This window comes from Myripristis murdjan, chromosome 21 (assembly GCF_902150065.1).
Source record: "Myripristis murdjan chromosome 21, fMyrMur1.1, whole genome shotgun sequence".
Taxonomy (NCBI): domain Eukaryota; kingdom Metazoa; phylum Chordata; class Actinopteri; order Holocentriformes; family Holocentridae; genus Myripristis; species Myripristis murdjan.
The window spans coordinates 11,282,632-11,305,257 of record NC_044000.1 but is presented as its reverse complement, the minus strand read 5'-3'; the positions used below and the strand labels follow the sequence as shown (position 1 = coordinate 11,305,257).

The window sequence follows — 22,626 nt, the reverse complement described above, 5'->3', positions numbered from 1 at the left end:
GACCTGACGGGGTGGGTGCAGTTCCGGCCGTGGCCGGCCCACCTGATGTCGACAGGTGTTGGCCGGTGCTGGTAAATAAAACAATCTTGTTTTATTCAAACAAGATTTTGTCCATATACAAAATATTTTTCCAAAAAAGGATCTTGAAAAAGAGGGGTCGTCTTAAAATCAGGGTCGTCTTTTATGCGGGTCAATACAGTATTTTTTTTTTTTTTTTTTTCGTGCGCCCCCAAGTAGATTGCGCACTGGGCGGTTGCCCACATTGCCCATAGCAAAAACCGTACCTTACGTTAGACGGCGTTGCTGTTGAGTCTCCATCGTTCACATGTGTTCTGTTTAGGCTACATCTTGAGGCTTCATTTCAACCTTCTTTTCTGGATGGAATGGTGATACACACGTCATTTCTGTCTGGTTGCCATGGATACATGACGCTCCATTCTGTAGAACGGTGGACTTGGTACGGCGATAAAAAGCATATGTGAAACCGGGCCGCTCCAGTTGAAAATTGATACATTGTATATTTGGGTCGACCCAAATATGTGTGAAACCACCCTAAGAGAGCAATCAATATTTTTGTTGAAAAAGTAAGAATTGTAACAAAGGTAACAGCACATACTCTGCGGCTAGAATATGTGAAGGATCAGACAGCACTCTAGATGCCAGACTAAGCACTGTTTTCTCAAAAATTATCTGTAGAGATGAAGAATCTTTCCTACCGATTACCTTCATGGCTGTTTTTACAATTTTTGCTATTCTTGTTTTTAGCTGGATAGAGAGTGTTCCAAACCAAGCTGCCATGCCATATCTAATAATGCTACCAAGTACCCCGTTATAGAAGGTTGTCATAACTTCCATGCTCACGCCAAAAAGTCTGAGTCTGCGGAGGAAGCGCAAGCGTTGTGCCAGTTTGGCACACAGGTAGTCCACATGGACATTCCATTTGAGCTGGTTGTCCATTTGGATCCCCAGATATTTGTAAGATACCACCTGCTCAATTTGTGTGTCCCCCATGACTACAGGGTCATGGATGCAGACACCTTTAGGGTCGAAGATCATCTCTTTAGTTTTAGTGGTGTTTAAAATAAGATGGTTGTTCTTACACCATCCTTTAAAGTTATTGATCTCCCCAAAATAACCCTCTGGATGTTCATCACCCCAACAGCAGACTTAAGATTACAGTGTTGTCAGAGAATTTCAAGATGAAGTTGTTTGGCTGACTACTCCTACAGTCATTTGTGTAGGCTGTGAAAAGACAAGGTGAACTTACCCCCCCTTGTGGCACACCTGTACTGCACAGTCTAGTACTTGAAAGTACAGAATTAACCATAACCTGTTGAGATCTATTGGTTAGCACAGAACAGAACCATCTGGTGATGAACGGATTGACATTCATATTGTTAAGCTTTTGGACAAGAAGCTGAGGACTAACATGTAGAGTCTGTATCATATCTGTGGAAGAAATCATTCAATTCATTAGCTCTAGCTAGTTCATCAAGAGTGACAATTTGAATGCGATTTGAATACATGTTAGTTATCTTTTTCATATGGCTTCATAAACCTTTAGTGTTCGTGGTGCTGACACTTTTCTCCAGTGCAGCTCGATGGTTCCTTATGGCCAGCCTCAGCATCCGATTGAGCTCTTTTTGGGCCGCAGCCATTGCCCCCCTATCCCCATTTTTAAAAGCCACTCTCTTGCTGTTAATACAGACTTTAACCTCCTTGGTAATGTAGGGCTTGTTGTTTGGGAAGTGAAGGATGGTCTTTTTAGGAATAATTGTCCACACAAAAGTTTATATAGTCCGTTACAGTCTCTGTCGCCTCATTCAGATCCAGGTCGTGGAAGATGCTCCAGTCCGTGCAGAGAAAACAGCCCTTGAGAGACTCCACACTGTCCTCAGGCCACTGAAGCACAGTTTTTTGGACAGGCTTACTGGACTTAAGAACAGATTTGTATGTGGGCAAGAGCTGGACAGTTGAGTGATCAGAGTTGGCAAGAGGAGGGAGCGCCTTAGCTCTGTATGCATTTTTGATATTACCATAACATTTGTCTAACACATTTTTATTCCCAGTACCACATTTGACATACTGGTGGAAGCCAGGTAAAACTGGCTCAAGTCTACAGTGGTTAAGATCCCCAAGTAAGAAGATAGGAGCACCAGGAGTACGTTGCATTAGTGAGTGTACACAGTCAACTAGTCTATTTGCTGCTCTTGCAGCATTAGCACTAGGAAGTACATAGGCGGCACAGATGACAATATTCCCGAATTCCCTTGGAAGGTAGAACGGTCTCATAGAGAGACAAAGAAGTTCAAGGTCCAGGTCACAAAACTTATCTCTGATCATGTATTGACTGCACCATCTGTTACTCACATGCATGCATAGTCCCCGTCCTCTGGACTTCCCAGACGAGGCATCCCGGTCGGCCCGTATTGATGAGAAGCCCTCCATCTTCAGCATGGAGTTGGGTATGTCTTCACGTAGCCACATTTCAGTAAACACCATGATATTAGCCTCCTGGTACTCGTGGCTAACTCTTGTATGTAAGTGGAGCTCATCCATTTTGCTTCATAGAGACCGCACATTACTTAGGATGATAGAAGGCAGCGGAGGCTTGTTTCCCCTTCTGCGGACACGTTGCCTGACACCTCCTTTCCCGCCCCTCTTCCTGCTTCTGGCCCCCAGCAGAGCTGCAGGTGACGGCCTCGGGGAGGTTTGCTGGCGGTGTGGTTCCTTTCGGCCGGAGGGCGAGCAGAGACTCTTTCGTGTAGGTTCAGAGCAATACCGTGTTAGTGGGAAGAGTTTCAAGTCCACTTGTACACAGGGACTCCCCAATAACCAGAGACAGCATAAGCAGCAACCACAGTGTCGCCATGGCTCTGATACTGGCAGACCCCAGGCAGGCAGACAGACCATGCTCAGGGGTTAGCCTAGCCCCCAGCAACCCACTGACGCTAAACTATCAGGCTAACTCGCAGCACTGTTGCAATCACAACAAACAGCATTCGTTGCCCAGTTGACAAGACGGTGGAACTGAGATTTGTCACTTCACTATAAGTCTGTACAATTCAGTGCCGAGGACAGACAACAATAAACAATAAAAACAATAAAAACGCTTAGATGTGGCAGCAGCACACGAGCCCGGGTCGCCACAGGGCAGCGCCACCGGAAGCACTAGCAGAGGTTGCTGGCTGTTTCCTATGGTAAGACCTTTGCAGCCTGAGCTACCAGGCCACTCTGTTCTGTTAGTTCTTCCAGATAATTTTGTCCACTGCATTAGTACAAAGCATAAATACTTAAGACAAACACAAAGGGAAATCCCTGTCTTTGACTGGATGTAAAGAATTAGAGTGGCATTTCCATAAACAGGGGTGACACATAATGCCCAAGGTGTCCATCTTGACAGACTGTCAAGGCAGTGTCACTGAGCAAAAGCCAATTATGATCCTCATCAGCTTATAATTAGAAAGGTACTTTATTACAGACACAACAAGATCAGTCTCTCTCTCTCTCTCTCTCTCTCTCTCTCTCTCTCTCTCTCTCTCTCTCTCTCTCTCTCTCTCTCTCTCTCTCTCTGTCCCTCTCTGTCATCTATCATCTTTAATTATTCATGTTGATGGTCGTAACCTGTTGTTGTCTGATGTGATTTTCAGTAATGTAACTGTGTAGTGTAGAGTCTGTTGAAAGAAGAGAGTACACTGCACTAGGGCTCTGACAATGACCACAATATCGCAGCTGTGTGCTTTTTGCTACTGAACATTACTGGAGTGCATGTGTGCGGTGTGTGATACAAAATATAAACACAATAATATTGGTTATTTATCATCATTGACTGCCCTCCTTCCTATGTTCATGGGGGATAGGATAGACATCATCTCTTGAAGGTTGTAGAGACGTGGGACCAAGACCAGCGTGCTCAGAGACGCTGAGGAACACAAGTGAACCTTAGTTCTGAGACATTAGGAGATTTGGTTTCAGAATTATGGACCAAAAGTCAATTTGAGATGTGTGAAATTTTTGTGAATATGGGATCTCATTAGAGCTATTCTGTGGATAGGGGTGATCTCCCAACATTAAAGATTGTAATATAGAGATTTGTAAAAGGCGTCAGTGGGAACTCCCTTTATCACACATTAGCACAAATGCGTATGCAGACATGTACATTTACATACCGTTGGCAGCAACACCATATAAAAATGTATGCATCAGTGAAAACTAAATGGGTGAAAGCAGATATGCCATTAGGTTATCAAGGGGCACAACCATGTTTTACTGAATTAGAATAAAACACCTCCATACCACTATTTTATTAGTGGAAGTGTGGGCACACACATCTGTCTTTACTATTTGTTCTCATGAGTCCCTGTCTTCCTACCATGAGTGCCGTTATGTATTGTCTCTTCTATACATATAGGGCCCTATCTTGCGCCAGACTCCCTAAACCCGTTATTTGCGGATTTAGGGTTGCGCAAGAGGCGTTCCCCTGCAAAAGTTGCTATCTTGTGCACCTCCCGCTATCCGCAAAACACCAGCGCTACCCGTTATATTATGCATAGGCGTGTTTTGGGCGTTACGCCAGTTAAACCAATCAGTGTGTCAGGTGCCATTGCCTTTAAGGGCAGGCTGCGCTATCCTAAATCCTAAATCCTAAACCCGCGATGGAGAGAAGGAGGTAGATTTTCTCAGGGGTTCTACTGAGGCTAAAGCAAGTTGGCTTTATATATATACATATGTATATATTATATTATAGGCGAGTTAATTCGGGAGGTGGAGCCACATGTGTCCAAGTGGACAGGTCACACCACACACACACACAAGAGGCAGAGGAGGAACTATGTGTAAACTAATTTATTGACAAGGTAGATTGGGCAAATAAAATATAATAATTAAAAATAAAAATATAGTACAGGTGCTGGCTTATGATAAAACAATAAAACACACTGGCGTAAGTGTCCAATTAAAACAGTCTTTCCTCTAAACACTCTATATGAGTAATATACTCAGTCCATTCCGACGGCGTCCCGGTATCAGTCCGACCGTGTGTGTGGCGAGGCTCCGTCGGGGCATGCATTGAAGCCGCCTGGGCACGCTCTCCTAACAGCCCAAACTTTAGGGATAGCGCTTTCCCTAAAGTGTGTGCGCAAGATAGCAATTTTAGGGATAGCGCATGAAACACGCCCACGGACACACCTCCAGGCGCAAATGACGGAGTCGGCATAACGGATAGCGGGTAGCGTGGGCGCAAGATACCGTTTAGGGATAGCAGAAGTTCCTAAATCCGCAATTTGCGGGTAGCGGGTAGTGGCAGCGGGTAGCGGGTGGCACAAAATAGGGCCCATAGTGTACTTGGGGGTGAAAGTGGTTCCGATCCAACTGTGTTTTCATCTAATGAAGATGTGTGTTTTCAAATCTATTCATTCCTTGTATGTGTGTATGTTTGTGAGACAGGTGTCTCGCTGTGGTATGATCTACATGGAGCCCCACATGCTGGGCTGGCGACCTCTTATGCAGTCCTGGCTCAATACTCTGCCCAATACAATCAGCACTATACACAAGGACCTCATCACCAGCCTCTTTGACCGCATACTGCCTGCCTGCTTACAACTCATTCGGAAGGCCACCAAGGTAATGAAGTCCATCCACCATAAGCAAATTAATTTGCAAGCAGGCTGTGTTTTTCATGTGAATGATAGATGCTCAGTAGAAGAAAAAGCATATTCAGTGTGTCTCTCTGTGTGTAGAAGCTTTGTTCTCTTTGGCATTTAAAGTGTATATTGCAGAATTTTCAGAATGGTTTCTGTTGTTGTGCAAATTAGTATTACTTTTATTTCACTTAGCAAAAATGTTCTTTGATGGCCAGTTTTAGTTAACAATAATAGCTGTCAAGCTCAGTTATATTTGGAGAACACTGAGTTTTGATATGTTTTGTCTCTTTGTGTTTGGTTTCAGGAGCTGTCTCCAACCTCTGACACCAACCTAGTCAAGTCCCTGATGAACCTGATGGACAGCATGATAGATGAGTTCTATGATGAGGCCAAGATTAAGAGCATGAATGAGAGGGATATTTGCTCCTGGCTGGAGGTAATATGGCAAGATTACATGTACAATGCAGCTATATTACCACAGTGAGTGCATTTACATGCACTTTAGTAATCAGGTTTAGTAATCAAGTTAGTAATCAGTGTTTTCTGCAGTTACCCAATTTCAGAAATGCCATGTAAAAGAGAAACCTGGTTTTCCATAATCAGGTTAAGTGATTAAGACAAATCTCGTTAACATAGCTACATTTCTGTTAGAGGAACCCTTACTCAGATTTCTGAATGGCTTTTTACATGTGTGCATGGCCATGAAAAAGGGGCGAATAAGAAATTAGCACAACTAGAAAGGACTCAGTAGAGCTCATAGCCCCTCCAATATTGTGCAGTTGTCCATGTTAGATATTCACCAAATGAATCAGACTCATTAGCTGGGTTTCCATCAAAATATATCGAAATTTTTGAGCGAATTTTGTCAAAGTGCGCAAAAGAAAATGCAAATTTATGCCTGTTTCCATTAGTTTTGTTTTGCGATTATTGGGAGAAGAGTGCGCCGTGAGATGACGCCATAAGATAGCGTCTTGTCCACTGAACAACAACAAACACTCAGCTGACACTCAACAGCTGATCATGGACAGATTCCGGCTGACCTTGTCGGCTCTTGGGATATGTCTGGTTACTATTTTGGCAGCGCTAACTTCGTACCGAACCATCCTAAATAAGGGATAAGTGACTAATAATAATAATAACAATAATAATAACAATAATAATAATAATAATAATAATAATAATAATAATAAGACTGTAGCGTAGAAGTGTGACGTGGTATCCGGTCCAGTCATCGTTTATTCACAAAACCTGTTTCCACAGCAAAAAGTCGCATTTTCTTTTATCGATACGCTGAGAAATCCACCCTCTCCAAGTGTAAAAACTTTTTTGAGAATTTTCGGCCGTTTTTCGAATTTCTGGCGTTTCCATCCAAGTTTTTTTTTTTTTTTTTTTTTTTTTTTTCGCAATTTCTGAAAATGCAAATAAAAATAGGTGGATGGAAACCCAGCTGCTGCCACAATTCCCTTTAGCCAAGCAGTTCTTGTCCCATGATTGACCCTCTGCTTATGCCCTACCAACAATGCCTGTTCACTCAGTAGTGTTATAGTTGACTGTGCCTCAAACCCTTACCACGCTTAGCATCGTTTACGTACTGTGTCAGTCACTGTGCGTAGTTTTGACATCCTATTCCATTCTAAAAATTAATTTTGCTGTGGAAATCCCGCAAACTAATGAGTGAGTTTTGGAATCTATCATTTTCAGTGGCCAAACTTCATTTCCTGGCCTGGTCATATGGAAGAGGTTGTGCTTCTTGGTGATAGAGAAGTTACAATTACAGACATCATGTGGGGTATCGTATTATAAACGGTTATCTTACTATACTTACTAATATATCGTGTACCATAGAATCGTCTGTATCATGATATTATTATTATCATTAGTAAAATATTCAACCAAAATATTTCATTACAGTCAAGAAATTATGATCTGGGAAAAGTACTGAGTTTTGAAATGGAAAATGTGTTGGAGGCCTGGTTAGTGCCATGTTGTATGCACTGAGAAACACTGGACCCAGACAGGATTCCTTGCTATTATCTGTAACCTAACTCATTTCCTCTCAGTGTTATCCAGAGTGCTGTTGCCCCTAGAGCTGGCTTGCAATTTCAACACAGTAAGCTCGGGAAATGTGTTGTGAACTATGTTGTGAATTAATAAAAACAAAAGAAGAAACCTTACCTTTGGCTTATCAGGTACCACTGTGTTGCCACTGAATATATCCAACATCCTCTTTCCTTGACCAAACGACAAATTTGTGTATTGTGTTACCATAAATGTTGCCCTTTCCCTTTTAAAAATAATATCCTAATCAGGTCAGCCTCTGTGTATCCCCACAAAGAGTAGTAGAGTTTTAGCAGATGTGCCCTTTTCCATGGCCCCTCCATGAGTTCCATTTGATTTCTTTGCCTTAGAATCATATCTTTAGAAAGCACTGCTATTATCCCCCTGTGGCACACTGTGCTGATGAATGCCTTTCAACTCCTCCTCCCATGTTTCTCAACCAGTCATTATCAAAGTGTTGAATTAATCAGCCTTTTAACAGCAGGGGCAATCATGTGGCTGCCAAGACTCATTTCTAAATTCTGTTTCTGCTGTTTTGCCAGCAAAGACATTTCTCTTCTGATCTGGGTTTTTGTCCCCTAAAAATATTTGTACCACATTGGTCAAAGCATTTACATGTTTGCTGCAAATTGCAATCGTAGTATTTTGCAGTGCTTTTGTGTGCACTGGGAGTTTTTTTTTTTTTTTTAGAGTTTGTGTTCAATATCAAATCATTATCAGGCTGCTACTCAGTAATGCTTTTATATTTCACACCACACACATCCTGAAATATTAAGTTTGTTCATCTCACAGGTATTAGTCCGCAGGTAGATACATGATGCAATACAATGCAATACAAAATAATATAATATAGACAATGTAACATACACATAATTTAGTGCATTACTTAGGGTCAGTGTAGGTTCTCAGTCATCCAGGTCATGGTTATCTACATAGGGTTGAATTGAGATCAGGTGGACTATTTGTAGATTCTTGCAGACATTTCAATTTTCTTCCAAGAAGCTTCTTCAGTTCTGACAACTGCCACTGCCTCCACATTTTATGTGGAAGAAAAAACCCTGGATATTGTCAATACATATTTTAGAGACTCCCCAAATTTCTTCCATCATGTTTTTAGGGGAGCTCTTGTCTTATTAAGGGGAATTTTTATTTTATTAACCAGCTGCTTTAAACTGACCTACACTTCAGTTTGCATTTGATCTATCAGCTCACAGTTCAGCTGCGCTGTGCAGTCAGATAAGACATTTTCTCTATTGGAAAAGTGACACAGACACAGTAGTGCCTACTAACATGACACAGAACGTCATGTTAGTAGGCAGTCTTTAAATGCATTCTGGGACACATGTCTGTTTACACCTCTATTGCAAATGTGGAAACAAGCGTCCCAGACAACCTCCAATGCATTCTGAGATCTGATCACCCAGGACGCATTGAGGACACATTGCTGCTGTTCACACCTGTAGTCAGAGGTGTCAGCTTGTATTCGGATTTCTCAGGACGGATGTTAATACCAGGTGGGAACAGCATCAAAGAATGCTTCCTCCTCTCCTCTTTCAAACCATCTGTCCTCTGTCCAACATTAATGACGGTCGTCTAAACAGGGAGGAGCACTAACAATGCAGTAGTTTCAATGACATGGATAACGTCCCCACACAGGTTTAATACCTGGGACTCCCCACCAGTCTCCCAGAACTGAAGCTTCTTGGATGAGAAGTGAAACATCTTCAAGAATCAGCAATAATTCCAGTTGATCTCTATTCAACTCTACGTGCATTACTTAATAGCACAACCCGGTACACCACATGGTATTATAACGATGTATAGGTAACATGATACAATATAATATAATGCAGGCACTTTCAAAGAGCAGCCCATGGGCCAGTGGCAGCCCTCTGGTCCCCATTTCTGGTGGCCCATGATTAGCAACCAAAAAGTACTGACGTTTTGCCTTTCCCTTCATACAGGGCATTTTTGTCTTCTGCCTGGTGTGGTCAGTGGGTGGCAGCTGTGATGAGGCGGGTCGGGTCAAGTTTGATGCCGTGGTCAGAGAGATACTGAATGGGCCCTTGAGTGAAGAGACCCGGGTCCAACATGGCATCCTGACTACAGTAGAGCCTCCACCCAAACAGCTGACTGTGCCCCTGCCCACTGTGGGGACACTCTACCAGTATCGCTTCATTAAAGAGGTGAGAAACTTCCTAATATCCTCCAACCACCCCATGCAGCTCCCACTGACCTTATGGGCTTGGGGGAAGATGTGCCTTAGAGATCAGTAGGTGGTGTGTGGCCCTCCGGAAACAAACTGACACGTTGACCTACTGGAGTAAGCGATAGTCCTGTTGTTCCTTTACCTCCTTTTCTGCAATGATTTGTGGAAACGATGTGTTAGTGAGAACCTTCATAAACAGGCAAAGTGGAATTCAGTTCATGTTTCTCTTAGAAGTAGCACAGAGTTGTAGCTATGAGCCATAGCAAATATTCACTCTCTCAAAGCTCTGCATATCCTGGGCCTGGAGAACACGGTACAAGCCTTGTGGACCTAGTGAAGTGATGTTAAACAGTTTTCAATGTTGTAACTCCCCGGGACCCACAGGTGGTCATTCTATTGGGACTCAGGGAAATTTTGTGTGTGCCCAATAAAATTTGTGCTTTTTGACAAATGGTAGTATTAATTTCATATTTGATGTTATAATTATCGTTATATGCGTGTATGTGTTGAAAAGGTATCTGACAATTAAACAAATAAAATCCCATATTTGAAAATGTTGATTTCACGTCATGATGACATACATACACACTCTGACACGTCATGTCACACATACACACTCCACTCCCCTGCCCTGATGGTATCTGTTTGGCTGCTTTTGCCAGGGTGGGAATTATTCTTCATTTGAAAGATTCAGCTCATTTCTGTCCTTTCACTAATGATTTGTGCACTGATTCAGCCACTAGCTTGTTCAGTGGTCCTGCTTGAGTGTGACACTGCTCCTGAACAAGGAGTCATTCAGTGAGCAAGTAATCACACTAAACACAAAGACACTGCAACCTCACTGTCACCTGAGCCTCAATGTAATAAGGACAAAAATAGAAATGCTATATTATGTTCTGTTAGCTATAATTTTTAGTCATATAAAGCCTACATTAGAAAATTACTTGTTTTGGTGCCATGAAGTTTTAATTAATTTGCCTAGATCTCAGCTGAGTGTGAACCTCTGTGTACTGCATCTTCAGTGACTTGGTTACACTTCCCTTATGTATTGCTCCAATTTGTTACCTCCCGTTTGCCTTCTTTGTGCGAATTACTCTGGGATGCATCATTTCATTCAGAGATCGTTCTCATTCTTGCTTGTTGTATTGGATGATGAATCAAACAGATTCAAACATGATAATGTTCAGGTCGTTCATGTTGAAAAGACATGAAAAACTGCTGCCTCCAACTCACACAAACTTCAATTTTATGCATAAACAATCAGGTTTGTGAACTATGCACATTACAAAACACTTTACTTGCCAGCTAAAATCGCACATCTTCCTGGATCCTGGGTTGAAAACTAAACTTAACTGGGTGTTTGGGGGTACTATATTTTTGTAACTTGGCATTCAGGAGTTATTATCACCATTCATTATCACTGCTAGTGGATCAGAGTTGGAATTTGTCTTGGAAAGCAAAAGACAAAGCATACCTGTGGTTCTCACTGATGCCCCAGGACCGTCCTCCCTGGGGGATGGACATGGTGAGTCGTGTGCCATTGCCCGTACGGCTGCTTTGCGCTTTTCCGTGCTCCATTCTGCTAAGGAGAATGAGGCAGCACAATGGGCCCAAGGTATGTGGAAATGGATCAACTCTTGGCTGTCCCTCTGACAGTTTCGGGGGCACTGTCCAAGGTGAATGGAGCGACAGGGACAATGCCTGATCTGGGCCATCATCTCAAGGGTTAGACTGATGCATGCAGGAATATTTGCAGATGTGGTACAGAATACCGTATTTCCCCAATTGATAGTCCGTGTTTAATACGCAAAATCAACTTGGACCCCAGGCGTTTAAAAGAACCAGGCAGCTATTCGCTGCAGACCTTTCTTTATTTTTACACAGAACTGCACCAGGCCATTATTGTGATGACAGTTACTGTTCAACATATTTTTTGGTACAGAAGTACTGTAAGGCATAAAGTAAACATATCTGTACATACAAACATAGTGCAAACCGTCAAATTGGCGTGCTGCGAGTCGTTCCCTCTGACACTTACAAGAATTAGTCGGTCAATTTAAGATTACGGTACACCCTTTTTTCTAACGTTAGCTAGCTCTCTTATTTTGACAGAAAACGGAAGTGTCGCACATTTATTTTGCGGCTAAATGTTTACTTCTGCAAAAATAAGGTGAATAGCCTTATTTTGGATTTACCTCAATATAATGCAAATAATCGCCCCGGCGGTTATTCGGGTGGGCGTTTAATATGCAAATTGCGTGCAGACCCCAGGCGTTTAAAAGAACCAAGTGGCTATTTGCGGCCCGGCGATTAATTGGTGAAATACGGTATCTAGGTGTCTTTCCGTTTTCCTTTTAAATGGTCATTGTTTTGTTTTTTTTCTTCATAGGACAAAGAAAAGCAGACACAATACATCACATACAGTCTTTGTAAAGTGTCCTTGAGTGTCGAGAATGGCGCTTATAAATAAAATGTATTATTATTATTATTATTATTATTATGTTTATAAAAACTTAAACATAATTGTTATATTCTTTTTTTTTCTTCTTCTTCTTCTTTTTTATTTTGTTCTTCAGGGCCCAGGCAGGTGGGAGCTGTGGACAGATGAGCTGAAGATTGCATCCCCTATACATAAGGACATGCAATTTAACGAAATCATCGTACCCACAGAAGACACAGTACGCTACACAGCACTAATGGAGCTGCTCGTCACCCATGAGAAGCCCACCATCTTCATTGGTCCCACCGGTACTGGCAAGAGTGTTCTCATCAGAGTAAGTGATCCGGTACTCCTGGAACAACTTTATGTTTGCAAAGCCACCAAGGCCCACAACACACCAACTACCTGAGCAATGCGCCAAGGAACGTCTTGCATTTCATTGTTGCATCTATGTTAATATCTATATATCTATCTATCTCTATATCTATATCTATATACATAGAAAAAAATATTGTGCCCTTTCTTTTGTAAACTTTGGAAGCCATTTTTCAGTTATGATCCAAATGACACATAAATGCTACATGAATCCAGTGTACATGAAGTCTGGACCATCTTCCTGTACCAAGTTTGACTCAGTTTTACAGACTTATGTCTTAGTTATCTCAAGGATAAACAGATCCTCTTCTCTATTTCATCTGCATATAGCTTTCAAGGTGGAAGTGGATTTAATAGTAGAATTCAGTTAGGGCTCATAGCCATAAACTGAATTCGCCTATGCTGTCAGTGTATTTTAGAGAATAGCACATGGTCCTATTATTTCTGTTCTCAGTGTTTATGTACACTGTTTTGTCTCTGCATCTTTATCTGATCTTTCCCCAGAGGACACAACAGAATATGGAATACACCTTTAAACCATAGTCATATTTTTACAGTGATTTTCATCATCAAAAAATATTATTTTCAAAACCAGAACAGACTTTGCTTATGCTGTATTGCCAAGTACATGAAGCAGTTGCATTATGTTGAGCAAGCTTCACCTGAGGCCTCACATGAAGCAAGTGCTCTGAACACACAAATCATCTCTGTAAACAGCACAGCTACAGGCTCCAGGTGTGAAATGGCCACCTTGAAGGAATCCTGGTTATCTCTCAGGAGACCTTCAGCTATGGATTACTTTGGTTGATCATAGATTAGGCCACCCTCTTTGCCTTTGAATTTCCAAGTATACTCCCCACAGCCTAGACCAAGTAAATATGACCAGCACTAGCACTAATAGTACACGAGGCTCCTTCAGAACACCTAGTCCAGACTGGGGCAACACTGACACAACCTGCACCACCTAATTTCAGCTCAGAGGGGACGTGGGGATGGGCCCTGGATGCGTTTTCCAATCCATCACATTAATGGTCCCCATCAATTATCCAACTTGTTACTCACATGCTTTTGTGTGCACATAAACCCTTGTGCCTGCTCATACAGATACACAATTGTGCACTGATCATGAATGCACACATGCACATGTACACACACACACACACACACACACACACACACACACAGGGAAAAAAAATCATAAAGCTAACTAAAATTAGGAGATGTCCACAAATAACTGAATGCACAGATGCTCAGCTTACACTCTAAACACTGATTTATTGAACAAATCATTTTTTTTTTTTGTCTTTATTGATCTGCTATATTCTACTATATATCCAGGATCAGTGACCATTGTGAAAGCATCCATGAGCCACAATCAGTTGGCATTCTGGATTTTTTTTTCAGGCATCAAGAGGTGTGGGACCTCTGGATATCTTTAATACTGTTAAATCATCCCAGAGAATAGACCAAAACCACTGCAACATTAAGGTTACATGGCACAGCACATAAACTAAATAAAACCGAATAAAGTTCATATCAGTTGCTCTAACTCATTTGCAAGCCCAAAATACCCCTTCACACCAAAAAAAAAAAAATTTGATTGATTTGATTGAAATTTTAATGATTTGACAAAATTACATCACAGAGAAACTAATTTCCTATGGTGAATTCTTTCCCTCACTGCTGACACTAAGGCCATTTCTGAGATTGCCTAAGATGCCATTTTTACCTCATGAAGTAAATGCTTAAAACCACATTTGATTGTAAAGTCAAAGCTTATCACAACCATCTGTCAAGACCAGAGACAGAAATAATCACTTTATGTATACTTTCACAGGATTAGAGGCCCGGGAGTAAAAATATCTTTGGCATACTAATTCAGAACTGTCAGGATTGTTAAATTATTTTTAGTGCACATTGAAACTGAGTATCTCTCTTTAGTCAGTGATGTGACAAGTGCACTATAACATGCAAGCAAGCTCAACAATTCAATTACCCTAACTTACAAAATCTGATATGATAATTTATTATGCCATAATAGACGGTGAACACCTATATGGAAACTTTATTTTGATTATGGTTATTTATTATTATGGTTATTTAGTTAGTACATTCTTTTACATTTATTATTTTTACATTTATTTGGTGACAGCAGAGCTACAGCATGGGGACCTTACACCTAAATAAACTCCCTTACAAAGTGGGCTGCATGTTGACCAGATTCCCAGTGATACAGTGGATGCCTCTCTTCAAAACAAGCTCAGTGTTGACAAAGAAGTGACTGATATTGGGGCAAATACTAGCAAATTGGCTTTCTTCAGGCAGCATTCGCCAAAAAGAGAAGTGGCTGGTGATCCTCTCTGTAGCCATAGTAAGCCACCGGATCGTGATTATCCACCTTCTCGCACCCACCAGCATATCAATCCACAGCTGTCATCTATCCCATCCCATACTTACCTGCATGATAACACACGTCCACATGTACAGCCTTCTCATGCTTACCATCACATAGCTGCACAACAAGGGAATAGCAGCGAGCACCAGAACATGTCGGACTTTATCAGATTCATGGCTCGACGTGAACTTGTCACTACAGGTCTACTGCAATTTGACGAACGTATATGAGTATGGAGAGCGTCATTCTTTAATGCTACTAAGGACCTCAACCTGACAGCGAATGAAGAGATGGATCTCTTAGTTAAGTGGTTAGGCTCAGAGTCAGCAACACAAGTGAAACGCATAAGAGCTGTGAATGTAAACAATCCAGTGAAAGGTCTCCAGATGATCTGGGAACGTCTGGATGAAAGCTATGGAGCTCCTGAAGTCATCGAGAACTCACTACTGGAGAGAGTTGATATTTTCCCAAAGTTTTCGAACAAAGACCACAAGAAGCTCAGACAACTAGGGGACTTACTCATGGAACTCCAAGCAGCAAAATCAGAAGGAGCTCTCTCAGGCATAGCGTATCTAGATACGGCTCGAGGTATTAGTGGCATTGTGCAAAAGATACCATTTAACTTGCAGGAAAAATGGATGTCATTGGGTTATGCATATAAAGCACAACACAAAGTTGCTTTCCCACCATTCTTTCTACTCGTTGACTTTATCAGTCAGCAAGCAAAGATGCGCAATGACCCAAGTTTCTTCATACCTGATAACACTAAGCCAGAGAGACAGGCTTTCAGGTCTGCTAACAGAGTGCCCATCTCAGTTCATAAGACAGATGTTTCTCAAGATGTCTCTTCAACAGATGATTCACTTAAGGCAAAGATTGATCCAGCAAAGCTCTGCCCCATACATAAGAAACCTCACCCTCTGTACAAGTGCTGTGTGTTTAGAGAGAAGTCCCTTGATGATAGGAAATCCTTTCTGAAACAAAACGGTATCTGTTTTAGGTGTGTAGCATCAACAACACATCTGGCAAAGAAATGTGAAAAGAGTGTCCGATGTACTGAATGTGGCAGTCAACGACATCATTCAGCCTTGCACCCCGGGCCTGTCAAAGAGCCCACGAAGGACCCCACCCCTTCAGAGGAGCACAGCGGGGAGGAGAAGACTGACACTGTTCCAGAAGAGGTGTCGTCTCAGTGCACTGAGGTTTGTGGCAGAGATCTCCTTGGGAAATCTTGCTCTAAAATCTGCCTAGTGAAAATCTTTCCCAGTGGACAGCAAGAGAGGGCAGTCAAAGTCTAGATTAGAGATTAGATTAGATTAGATAGATACTTTATTCATCCCGCAGGAAATTCACACTATGCAATTACTGATGATCAAAGCAATAGATCACTGGTGAGGTCGGACATTTTCACTCTGTTTGACATTGAAGGTGACAGCTCACCATATTCACTTAGAACGTGTGCTGGCACAGTTGAAACGGCGGGGAGAAGGGTGCAAGGGTTCAAGATAGAATCCATGGATGGACAAGCTGCCCGTGGTCATACACACTTGCAACCCATTGCAAGTCAAATCCCGGAGCTTGACCCTGGGGCCCCCATCTTGCTCCTGCTGGGAAGGGACATCATCAGGATACATAAAGTGCGCAAGCAGATTAATGGACCAAATGACGCCCCCTATGCGCAAAGGCTAGATTTAGGGTGGGTTATCGTCGGCAATGTCTGCATTGGGAAAGTCCACAGGCCAGACAAAGTCAGCGCCTTTTTCACAAACACTCTTGTGAATGGACAGCCATCACTTTTCAAACCATGTCCCAACATCTACAATGTGAAAGAGAGATTCAGTAACACCAGCATGATGGATTTCCACACAGCTGTTCACATGGAAAACACACCCGAAGAGGAAAAAGCAGACCATGTTGGATGTGATGTGTTCAAAAGAACAAGTGATGACGAGAAGTTGGCTCCTTCTGTTGAAGATTCCATCTTCCTTGACATCATGGAGAAGGCGCTTCTACAAGGATGGAGAGGACAACTGGGTTGCTCCTCTTCCTTTCAAACCTCAAAGACGTTGTTTGCCCAACAACAAAGCTCAGACGCTACAATGCTTTCTCTCATTACAACGCTCCTTCAGCAGAAAGCCTGAAATGAAAGATCATTTCTTCGGGTTCATGGAGAAAATACTGGAGAAGGGCCATGCAGAGGAAGCTCCTCCACTGGAGAGGGACGAGGAGTGTTGGTATTTACCCCTGTTTGGCGTTTACCGTCCAAGAAAGCCAGGTAAGATCAGGGTCGTCTTCGACTCGAGCTCTCAGTATGCAGTATCTCTGAACGACGTCCTCTTAACTGGCCCTGACCTCAACAACAGCCTCCTTGGGGTACTCCTTCGCTTTAGGAAAGAGGCTGTGGCTATAACAGTGGATATACAGCAGATGTTCCACTGCTTTCTTGTGCGACCAGAGGACAGGAACTATCTGCGCTTCTTCTGGTACAAAGATAACGACCCCAACAAAAAGGTTATCGAGTACAGAATGAAGGTCCACATTTTCGGTAATAGCCCCTCGCCGGCTGTGGCTATTTATGGTCTCAAAAGAGCGGCACGAGAAGGAGAGTCAGAGCATGGCACGGGTGCCCGAAATTACGTAGAAAGAGATTTCTATGTAGATGATGGGTTGAAGTCATTGCCCACTGCAACAGCTGCTATTGACCTCTTGAGAAGGACGCAAAGGATGTTGGCTCATTCCAACTTAAGGCTGCACAAGATTGCCTCGAACAGTGAAGAAGTCATGAGAGTGCTTCCTTTGGAGGATCACGCTAGCGATCTCAGAGACTTGGATCTTGGTGTTGACGCAATACCAATGCAACGCAGTCTTGGGATCAGTTGGGACCTCAAGAGTGACACATTTACATTCCAGGTGTCCAGTGAAGTAAAACCCTGCACACGTCGCAGAGTCTTGTCAACGGTTAATAGTCTATACGACCCCCTTGGTTTTGCGGCACCAGTCATCATTCAGGGGAAGGCTTTGCTTAGAGACCTTACAGCTGACACTTGTGAATGGAACACACCTTTGCCTGCGGAAAAGCTCGAACAGTGGGAACAATGGAGAGATTCTCTCCAAGAACTCCAACACCTTAATATCTCAAGGCCCTATGTCCAAGCTTCTCTTCTGACCGCACAACGCAGAGAGCTTTGCATCTTCTCTGATGCCTCTGTTAAGGCCATAGCTGCTGTGGCTTATCTGAGGATTTTGGACAGTGATGGAACATATCACTCAGGATTCATCTTTGGAAAAGCAAAGCTAGCTCCTCGCCCAGATTACACCATTCCTCGGCTTGAACTATGCGCAGCTGTGTTGGCTGTGGAAGTGGCAGAGCTCATCACAACTGAAATTGACATCAAGTAGTCCTTGGATATATCTACAATGAAAAGCATAGATTCTATGTCTTTGTGAGCAACAGGGTCCAAAGGATAAGACAAAGTTCTCACCCCAAACAGTGGCTCTATGTGTGTAGCGAGCAGAACCCGGCAGACCATGCGACGAGATCTGTCCCAGCAGCTCACTTAAAAGAAACAACATGGCTCACAGGTCCAACATTCTTGACACAGTCAGGACCAAGCTCCTCCACTATGGACACCTTTGAACTTGTGGATCCAGCCAACGATGTGGAGATTCATGCTCAGGTCACTACCCTAAGCACTGCTGCTAGTGATGGCAGTCTTGAGTCATAGCCGTTTGAGCGTTTCTCTAGTTGGAGGTCTCTGTCTCGGGCGATCGCATCTCTCACACACATTGCTCATAGCTTCAAGAAAGGTGAAGCCGAAGAGTCGAAACTCTGCAAAGGATGGCATTGGTGTGGAAAGACTTACACTGTGGATGCACTAACACGAGCCAAGAATGTCATAATCCGAGCAGCACAGGAAGATACATATGCAAAAGAAATGCAGTGCATCAGAAACCATAAGGATGTTTCAAGAGACAGTCCTCTTTACACACTGAACCCCATCATGGATGAGAACGGCCTTCTAAGGGTAGGTGGACGCCTGTGTCAAGCAAAAATTGGATCTGAGGAGAAGAATCCTATCATAGTTCCAGGGCGACACCATGTGGCAGTGCTGTTGGTGAGACACTTCCACGAGCAATCTCAACATCAGGGGCGACTCTTCACAGAGGGTGCTATCCGGACTGCAGGGTTTTGGGTAGTAGGTGTCAAGAGGTGTGTGTCATCGCTCATCTATAAGTGCGCTACTTGCCGCAGGCTACGTGGAAGTTTTCAGGTGCAGAAAATGGCAGATCTGCCTACCGACAGACTAAGTGTTGACCCCCCATTCTCCTATGTCGGCATCGATGTATTTGGGCCATGGACAGTCTCCACTCGCAGAACCAGAGGTGGTCATGCTAACAACAAGAGATGGGCTGTCATATTTACCTGCCTGAGTGTCTGGGCTATTCATGTGGAAATTATTGAGTCCATGGATACCTCTTCCTTCATTAATGCCCTGAGGCATTTTATGGCCATCCGTGGGCCGGTCAGGCAGATAAGATCAGACAGGGGAACCAACTTTGTTGGGGCCTGTCACGAACTGAATATGCCTTCCAACCTTGATGAGGCCAAAGTGAAGAGATTTCTTACAGATCAAGGTTGTGTCTGGATTTTCAATGCGCCCCATGCATCACATATGGGAGGATCATGGGAACGCATGATTGGAATCACCCGGAAAATCTTGGATTCTATGATTCTTCAGTTGGGATCTTCAAGGCTTACGCATGAGGTCCTTTCTACATTGATGGCTGTGGTGACAGCAATTGTGAATTCTAGGCTTCTAGTTCCGGTATCTACAGACCCAGAAGAGCCTTTCATGCTCACCCCAGCAACTCTGCTCACTCAGAAGGCAGGTCCTCCTCCTAGTCTCCCAAATGGATGCGACAATGATGACCTCCATAAGCGACAGTGGAAGCAAGTACAAAGTCTGGCCAGCATGTTTTGGGACCGTTGGCGCAAGCAGTATTTGTCAACACTTCAACCAAGATCAAAGTGGCAGTCTGACAAGCAGAACATAACAGAAGGAAGCATAGTCATCATGAAGGACTGTCAGACTAAGCGAAATGAATGGCCCTTGGGACGTGTAAACAAGGTTTTCTTCAGCGGTGATGGCAGAGTTCGCAAGGTGGAAATCAAAACCACGAACAAGGATGGGACAAAGCTGTTCCTTAGACCTATATCTGAAGTGGTCTTACTTCTGCCCTCTGACCAGCCAGAAGGGTCAATCCCCAGTCAAACAAAAGAGTGAAATAATGGTATCCCTAGGATACCAGACGGGGAGTGTTCTGTTGTAGTTAGATATACTGTTTGTATTAGAGCCTAGTGTACTGTCTCTTTAAGAGACCTGAGTTTGCGGATCATGTGATCTCGCAAAATCTCATTAGAACCAGGAACTCTTACGATAGTTCAGTTCATGGAAAAAAGCAAGGACATGGCGGATCATGCCCGCATGTCGCTAGCATCTGGTTCCATCCGCTACATCCAAGTGTGTTTTGGAGTATTGTCGGTATGTACATTGATGCTTGTTTCATGTGTGATATATAATCTACAATTACCTTGGTTAGCAACATGTTTATACATAAGCTAAAATGTTTTGCTGTTGTTTATTAGTTGTTCATTCTCTGAGGCTGCTAAGGTGCTACTACATTTAAATATACACATTTTAATGTCTGTACATTATCATATTGGAATAATATGCAGCAGTCACAAATCCAATTTTTATATTACAAAAAAGAGCAATAAGAATAATAAACAGAGCTGCTTATCGGGAACATACATACATACATTCACAGGCCCTAAAATTCATTGATTTGGTTGATTTTAAAACAGCACAAATCATGTATAAAGTGAATAATAACATGCTTCCAGAAAGTATCCAGAAGATGTTCCAGATCAGAATGAATAAATACCAACTGAGAGGGAGTTGCATGTTCAAAAAAACAAAGGCAAGAACAAATGTAAAACAAAGATGTATATCAGTAAAAGGTGTCAATCTATGGAATAAATTAGAAATAGAAATGAAACTATGTAATACGCTTAATAGCTTTAAAAAGCTATTTAAAAATAATATTATTAGTAAATATAAAACAGAATTATGAACACAAGTGTACTTATGGACTGCCTAGGGACCCTTTGCATATTTACGCATGTTTCTGTTTTTGTGTCTTTCATTTACTTAACTTCATTATTTAAGTGAACTGGCAAAATCTTAGTAATGTAAGGAGGATAGGCAAAATAAGCTAAGGCTTCAGCCTATTCCTTTTCGGTCAGTGTTTATTTGTATATATTATATATTTGGTTTGGTTTTTCACTGAAATGAAATGAAATATTATTTATTGTTTAAATATTTGTGCATAAGTATTTGTTCATTCATAGGTATATTGATTTCTGCCGCTTGAAAATGACCGAAATAAACATTCATTCATTCATTCATTCATTTGTGTCGAATGTATATTTTATTTGTACACAGTGTGTTTATTCGCTGTATTTTGTTTCTCAGTTTTACCCTATCCTACGTCATCATTAAACGACGTTGAACTGAAGCTGAACGTCTTCATCGTGGTGATTGGGGAAGGAGTTATCTGTCTGTTGGTGCATGCAGGGCGCATGAGGGCAACAGAACAGCATTGTCAAAGCATTCATTAGTTTCACCCTACACAGAGCAATATTGGGATAATACAGAACAGATAAGACACATCACAATACATGGAAGTTCACTAAAATAGAAAAACACTCTACTGGGGGGCACCCCTGTAGCTCAACTGGTAGAGCGTGTCAGGACTGTTTTTACTGCAGCAGCCAAGGTTTGAGTCTTGCCTGGGCCCATAACTGCATGACATATCCTCTGTCTTCCCTGCTTTCCCTGTCCCTCTCTTCTGTCTCTCTGCTCTCTATACACCCACGATTACATACAATGCATTTAATATATGGTATGACCCTGCGTTGTACATGTATAGAAATATGCATTGCATATTTGTATGAATGTGCACACACACACACACACACAAACACACACACACAATACACAATACACAATAGGATTATATATACTGAGATTTCACAATAAATATTGCTCATATTTCCTTTTCTATCCTCCAATATCCGATATCTCTTTTCCAGGACTTCCTTTTGAATAAGCTGCAGAAAGATGTGTACAGCCCATTATTCATCAACTTTTCAGCCCAGACCACAGCTGCCCAGACGCAAAATATCATTATGTCTAAGCTAGATAAGAGACGCAAAGGAGTCTTCGGTCCTCCACTGGGAAAGAAAATGGTAAACTCTCTTTTCTGTTAGAAACAGCTTAAACTGATGTTTCTTATTGGTAAAATGTGCTTGTTCCTCAGTGGTCACTTCCATATATGAGGCGTGAGACACTTAAGTTGTCTAATCTCAGGACATGGAGTCATATTATTACCATCAACATTTTATTTTGAAATGCAACTGTAAAAAAAACATTATACATATTAT

The 22,626-nt window shown here is 42.3% G+C and overlaps 1 protein-coding gene across 1 annotated transcript in view; it reads left to right on the top strand.

Moving 5' to 3' along the window:
- dnah7 (dynein, axonemal, heavy chain 7) overlaps positions 1 to 22,626 on the top strand; it is a 130,552-nt gene that overhangs the window by 48,737 nt on the left and 59,189 nt on the right. Inside the window, exons 32-36 of the mRNA XM_030081275.1 lie at positions 5,446 to 5,622; positions 5,947 to 6,078; positions 9,665 to 9,886; positions 12,486 to 12,683; positions 22,276 to 22,431. Coding sequence (XP_029937135.1) covers positions 5,446 to 5,622; positions 5,947 to 6,078; positions 9,665 to 9,886; positions 12,486 to 12,683; positions 22,276 to 22,431 — 885 coding nt within the window. The remainder of the gene's footprint in view (positions 1 to 5,445; positions 5,623 to 5,946; positions 6,079 to 9,664; positions 9,887 to 12,485; positions 12,684 to 22,275; positions 22,432 to 22,626) is intronic.